We start from the raw sequence: 6,571 nt of genomic DNA, 5'->3' as shown, positions 1-6,571 counted from the left end.
TAGAAATGGTGGTTGTGAGGGGCCAGTCCATGACGATGCCCTGGGGCAGCTTCCCTGGGGTGTCCAGTGCACAGGGGCACAGCCCAGCCCCTGCTCTGCTGGTCCTGCAGGTCTCTGGCAGGAGCCTGGCTGTGAGAGGACACTGCTGTGTGCCAGCCCTGCACACACACACTGCTCAGCTGTACTCTGGTGGTTTCATCTGTGACCATTTTCTTGCTCATATGTTTGAGAGAAGGTTAGGAAGAAGAGCCAAACCATCATGCACTGCCCGTAGGAGATCACCTTTCTATCTGGAAAGGCTGTTGTGAGGCCAGCTCTGTCACAGCAGTGCCCATTGCCTGTCCCTGCCTGCGCTCACAGCACTGACACACAGCAGGACTGTTCACTGGTATTTTCTTCTCTGGGGCATTTGCCAGTTCAGCCCTCCCACCCCCTCCTGAATTGTGCCACCCCCCTGCCCTCTCCCCAGCCGAGCCCGCAGAGCAGCCACACTGGAACTGGAACTGGTCCCACAGCAGTGGGGACCAGTGGGAATGAAGGACAGTGAGAATGTTCATCCAGCCGGCATGCTGAGTGGGTCTCCAGCACAGGCAGCTCCAGACCCAGCTCCAGACTGGCTCCCCAGGACAGCATGAGACATTTGGCCCCACTCTTCTCCTGGAACATCCCGTCTCCCCACAGAGCCCTTTCCCAAGAGAGCTGAGCTATGCTGACCTGGCCAGCTGTTCCTGTCCCCCTTCCCACGCTCCATACAGCTCCGACCTGGCGGTGCTGCTCTGCAGAGCAAGTGGGCTGTGGTGCCCAGGGCCATGGGGTGAGTCTGCAGATTCACGTTGGTCAGGGTGGGAGGAAGACCCAGCTCAGGGTGGCTCCTGCTCACTCCCCCTCAGCACACAGACATGGCTCCTGCAGCCCCAGAGATCCCAGAGAGAGGATAGAGGATTCTGGGCAAACAAGTCAGTGCGGGGTCCTTTATTTCATTTATACACACGGAGAGTACGGGTTCTTATTTACACAAAGACTATGGGACACACCAGACAGGTAGATATGGACACAGCCATAAGAAGACAAATAATTTTTCTTGTGGATAGCATTAGTACAAGCAAGTAAAACAAACACCAAAGAGAAAAAAACAAACAACAAAAAAACCCACAAAAGCTACAGAACTCAGGTTGAACAAGTAATGCGTTATATTACAAGTGACATGCAGAAGCAGGAGGTCGCTTCATTACAGCTTTTGAAAAGCGAACAGTCATCACTTTCCTTATAGACTCCTTGAGTTCCCTGTTCCTCATGCTGTAGATGAGGGGGTTCACTGCTGGAGGCACCACTGAGTACAGAACTGACACCACCAGGTCCAGGGATGGGGAGGAGATGGAGGGGGGCTTCAGGCTGGCAAACACACCAGTACTGACAAACAGGGAGACCACGGCCAGGTGAGGGAGGCAGGTGGAAAAGGCTTTGTGCCGTCCCTGCTCAGAGGGGATCCTCAGCACGGCCCTCAAGATCTGCACATAGGACACCACTATGAACACAAAACAGCCAAATACTACTAATATACTAACCACAATAAGCCCATCTTCCCTGAGGTAGGAGTGTGAGCAGGAGAGCTTGAGGATCTGGGGGATTTCACAGAAGAACTGGCCCAGGGCATTGCCCTTGCACAGGGGCAGTGAAAATGTATTGGCCGTGTGCAGCAGAGCATTGAGAAACCCAGTGGCCCAGGCAGCTGCTGCCATGTGGACACAAGCTCTGCTGCCCAGGAGGGTCCCGTAGTGCAGGGGTTTGCAGATGGCAACGTAGCGGTCGTAGGACATGACTGTGAGAAGGGAACACTCTGCACTAAGCAAGAAAAATACAAAGAAGACCTGTGCAGCACATCCTGCATAGGAAATGACCCTGGAATCCCAGAGGGAATTGGCCATGGACTTGGGGACAATGGTGGAGATGCAGCCCAGGTCGAGGAGGGCGAGGTTGAGCAGGAAGAAGTACATGGGGGTGTGGAGGTGCTGGTCCCAGGCTATGGTGGTGATGATGAGGCCGTTGCCCAGGAGGGCAGCCAGGTAGATGCCCAGGAAGAGCCAGAAGTGCAAGAGCTGCAGCTCCCGTGTGTCTGTGAACGGCAGGAGGAGGAACTGGGTGATGGAGCTGCTGTTGGACATTGGCTGCCTGTGGGCATGAGGACCTGTGCAAGGAGGAAAGACAGTGACAATTTAGCGGAGACTTCTCTGGGGAAAATATGTTGTTTCTCATGGAAAACCCCCTCCCTGATGGAGGGATGTTTCAGCTCATTCTCTCTGTCTACGAAGTGGGAAAAACATTTCATCACAGTTTAAAATGAAGCTTGGGCATCTGGTTTCCATGAACACACCTCTGGGGCAAAACCCCCTAAATTGGTGTCAGAACAAAAACTGACCCACACTCGCACCCCAACCCCAGAGAGCAAGAGCACCAGGGACAGGTGGAGAAACAGGGAAGGACACTGCAGTGCTACCAGAAAATAAAGCAAGGACAGAAAGGCAGACAGGCATGCTGTGGAACCTTCTCCTGACCTGGCTGTGCTGCTGCCACTCACATAAAGACACTGGAGAGCAAGTACTTTTAGCACCTTTTTTGAGTACCCCGTTCCAGGAACCCTTCACCTGGAGGTCCAGCTGCTGAGGTGGAGACTCGTGACCTGGACCCCATGGCTTTGGGGCAGAGGGTCTGCTGGGGAGGAGAGGAGACCAGCGGTTGCACTGGGAAATGTGTCTGCACTGCAGGGGATTGCCGGGGGGTTCCTAAATCCCGTCCCTGGCATATCTGGTAGGAGCTCCTTCTCCCTGCCCATGTCTGTGCTGCCTGCAGCTGTGTGTCTGTCCCTGGTCTGCTCCCTGTCAGTGTCACAGACCCCGTCCCACCCGCTGTGTGCTCAGCTCTGTCCTGCTCACACCTCCTGGCACTGCCCAGGGGCAGCTCTGTGTGTGCAGGGGCTCAGGAGCAGCTCAGACCAGTCCTAACGAGAACTGGGGTCTCAGTGTCTGCTCCAAAGAGAGAAATAAATCCCCATCTCCCACTGCACACCCAGACGAGCAAGAGTGGAAAACTGAAAGCACAGACTCCTTTCCTTGCAGCTGTTGCTGTCTCGATGTTGTTGTTCAGAAGGACCCTCTGCCATGTCTGTGGGGGGATCTGGAGCTCTGAGCAGCCCTGACCCACACAGCCCCCTTCAACCCCACAAGCTCCCTGCCTGCCCTGCCGGGGGTCGCTCCTTCCACCCACAGCTGCTGCCATGGGATCTCCCGGGCAGGCTGAGCGCTGACCCTGGCAGGCGGCAGAGTCCCTGCCCGGCACAGCCCTGGGGTGCAGGGACCCTGCTCTGCAGGACAGCCCTGGGCACCCCTGGGTGCTCACCCGCCTTCACAGCTGTTCAACATGGCCTTACAAGAGCCCCGTCCTTACAGACCCCACAAGCTGTGCCTGTGCCAGTTTCAGGAGATGCCTCCAGGAGCTACAGCTGCACTGCCCTGCACCCAGAGACTTACCACGGCGAGGGCTGCAAAGGTTTCTCCTCCAGTGAGCTCTCAGTCATCCTCCCAGTCCTGACCACCTTTAATCTCTCTCTGCCTTGCTCGTCTCCTGAGATCCCCAGGCAGAGCCCTCAGCCCTGCTGCGTGTGCAGAGGAGCTGCTCCTGGGCAGAGCTGTCTCTCTGCAGCGCTGCCGCTGCCATGAGCTCCCTGTGTCCCAGGAGCCCAGCCCAGCTCAGCAGCACAGGAGCAGCACAAGGCACTTTAATGACCCCTCTGGTGGGTTTGGTGCTGAGTCCATGGACCTCAGACCCTGAGGGGAAGCTGAAGAAACTTCTCAGAAAGTCAAAGTCAGATGCAAACTCCAAAGTTTCCTGTAATATTAATGGGTCCCCCTGAGGGACACAACTGAAGAACTGACCCCAGAGTTTGGTTAGAGCAGAAAACTAGAGGCAGTGATGACAGGTCAGAAAAGCAAAGTAAAGGTCTCTCTGATGCTGCCTAAACCTGGATGTGTTTCATTAACCAAAGAACTAAGCCCTGACCCCCAACCCTGGGGAGTCAGATCCTGTCCCTCCCACGTTGCCCAGGGCCCTTCCTGGGACAGTGTGATGTGGGGCTGTGCAAGGCCAAGGGCAGGACTATGGTCCCACACCTCCCAGGTTCCTGGCTGGGGACAAGGAGGGTTTGGAGCTCATTGACAACATTTCCTGACACGGGTGACTGAGGAGTCAGTGGGGTGAGGTGCCCTGTGGGACTTCACACTTACAAACCAGAAAGAGTTGGTCAGGATGGAACAGTCAGGGATGGGAAAGTGGAGCTGAGGCTCCTGGGAGATGAGAACAAGGCCAAGAGCAGGATTTCAGGAGAGCAAGCTTTGGCCTGCTGAGGGACCTGCTTGGGTCCTATGGGATATGACCTTGGTGTCTGCAGAGCTTTTATCTCACATCTCCTCCCTCCTCTCTCCCACCTGCTGTTCTGCAGCGTTTTTTACCCTTTCTCAAATACAATATCCCAGAGGTGCTGCCAGCATCACTGAGTGGCTCAGATTTGGCAAGGACTGGGTCCATCTTGGAGCAGCTGAAATCGGCTCTGTCTGACATTGGTCAAACTCCTGTTGTCTTCCCAGAGAGGTGACAGCTGTAGCACACCCACACCTACCCCCAGTTCCAAGGGTTTGTCATGTAAACCCAATAGAGAGTGACAATGTGTTGGGTGTTACAAACTACATGATCATGTAGAAGAAATGGACAAGATCTTCTGTCAGCAACTCAAGGAGGAAGTCACCAGTCAATGAGCAGGTTCCTATGGGGAACTGTAATTGCTCTGACATTAACTGGCCTGGCAAAGTGACAGGTGCCATCAGTCCAAAGGATCTTGGGCCAACTGCTTAACGTGTCTGCATTGTGGGCCAATGAGAGTGATGCTCAACTGGATCTGGAACTGGGAAACAAGGAATAGCTGGTGAGGGATGTGAACATCAGTGTCCACCTTGGCTGTTGTGACCAGGACACAGTGGGGTTCCAGGCACCAGAGGGGAGGGAGGAAGGCCAGCAGCAGAGCACAGGCTGGTGGGCTCCAGAGTAGAAGACTTGGACATAATGGGGGATGGTGGGCAAAGTGGTGACATGGAAGTAGATCTGAAGGGTGAAGGAGCTCAGGAAATCTGATAATCCTTACAGGACATCCTGCTCCAAGCACAAGAATGATCTCTCCAAGTACCCATGAACAAAAGCATTTATCTTGTGAGGCTGCTTATTTGAACTGATGGGGCTGCAGGGCACAAAGGTAGCACACAGGAGGTGGAAGCAGGGGAAGCTGCAAAGGAGGAATTTAGAAACCTTGTCCATGGATGTGGGGATGATGACAAAGCTGCCCTGGAATTCATACCTGAAGGAGAGACTGAGGGCAGAAAGATGAGCTGACACTTCTTTACTTGCAGTGAAAGAATAGACAGGGAGAACGTGGGCCTGCTGCTGAAATTCGTAAGAGTAGAATCAGACAGGACTGAGGTTCTTCATGGCTTCTTTGCCTCCATCTTCACCAGCAAGGTCTCCTGGGACTTTGTTCCTGAAGGCAGGAGTCTGGAGAACACCCGGCAGTGGATGGGGCTCAAGTCAGGGGTGACCTGAGCAAACTCAGACACCGTTACAGAACAGGAGATGGGTCACTTGACCAGCTCCTGAACACAAGTATCGCTGTGCTGTGTCACCAGAGGTTGCCAGGAACAGCCACCTCTTGGTCCAGAGGAGTGTGACTCCTCTTGAGCTGTCCTGGCCTGTCTCCTGATTCACATGCTGATTTAGGCACCCACTTTTCTGACATATTCAGTCTTTATCAGGAGCCGCTCCATATGGATACAAACTGGATTCTGCCGATACCCCCTGTTCTGGAAAGGGAGGGAAGGGTGAGAAGGGAAGGAAATAGAAGAAATTTGGCTTTATTGCTATTTATGATGGAAATGCTCTCTGTTTGGCTATTTCTGAAATCTCCCTAATCATCCACACCAGACTTGAAGCCTTTAGGATAATGATGCACAGAGCCTTGGCTTGTAAGAGCATTTTAGATGTTAGTGAGCCCTCTGCTGTCACGATCCTGAACTGCAGCTACTGAGAGAATGAACAAACCTCTAGTGAAGTGAAAGGCAGAAGCAAACCCCAAGTTTCTGAGGGTGTTTGGACCCCATGAAGGGCCATCACTGACACAGCTGTGAAGGAAACAACCAGTGCAGGTCCCTGTCCCTGGAGGCTGCTGAAGGAAAGACTTGGAGACACTGGTTCCAGGTGGTGAGGGCCATGTGGAGGTGGCTCTGGTGCCATGTCAGCCCTTGATGCTTGTTCATCACCAGAATGGCTGAGCCCTGACCCCTGGGACCTGGTAGATCTTTCTCCAATGTTTTTCAAGGCTTTTCCTGTGGTTAGTGTGAGTGTTTTGTGTTTTGGGGTGGGTTTTATGTCAAGTGCTGTTGCTTTAACTGCAAGGTTCTGGTTTTCTGTGGAGTTGGAAATGCCTGTGAGCTCCTCACAACTCATCCAGCTTCTTTCATACACCTGGCAATGGTCA

The 6,571-nt window shown here is 53.8% G+C and overlaps 1 protein-coding gene across 1 annotated transcript; it reads right to left on the bottom strand.

Annotated features, from left to right (window-relative positions):
• Positions 1-1,006: 1,006 nt before the first annotated feature.
• Positions 1,007-1,817, bottom strand: LOC135577652 (olfactory receptor 14J1-like). The gene is made up of 2 exons (XM_065047784.1): positions 1,320-1,817; positions 1,007-1,021 (listed from the first exon to the last, which is right to left on the bottom strand). The coding sequence occupies exons 1-2, from the start codon at positions 1,815-1,817 to the stop codon at positions 1,007-1,009; spliced, it is 513 nt and encodes a 170-aa protein (XP_064903856.1).
• Positions 1,818-6,571: the final 4,754 nt, after the last annotated feature.

The sequence above is a fragment of the Columba livia genome, unplaced genomic scaffold (assembly GCF_036013475.1).
Source record: "Columba livia isolate bColLiv1 breed racing homer unplaced genomic scaffold, bColLiv1.pat.W.v2 Scaffold_132, whole genome shotgun sequence".
NCBI classification, from domain to species: domain Eukaryota; kingdom Metazoa; phylum Chordata; class Aves; order Columbiformes; family Columbidae; genus Columba; species Columba livia.
Note: the sequence above shows the minus strand (reverse complement) of the source record. Positions and strands in the feature narration are given on the sequence as shown.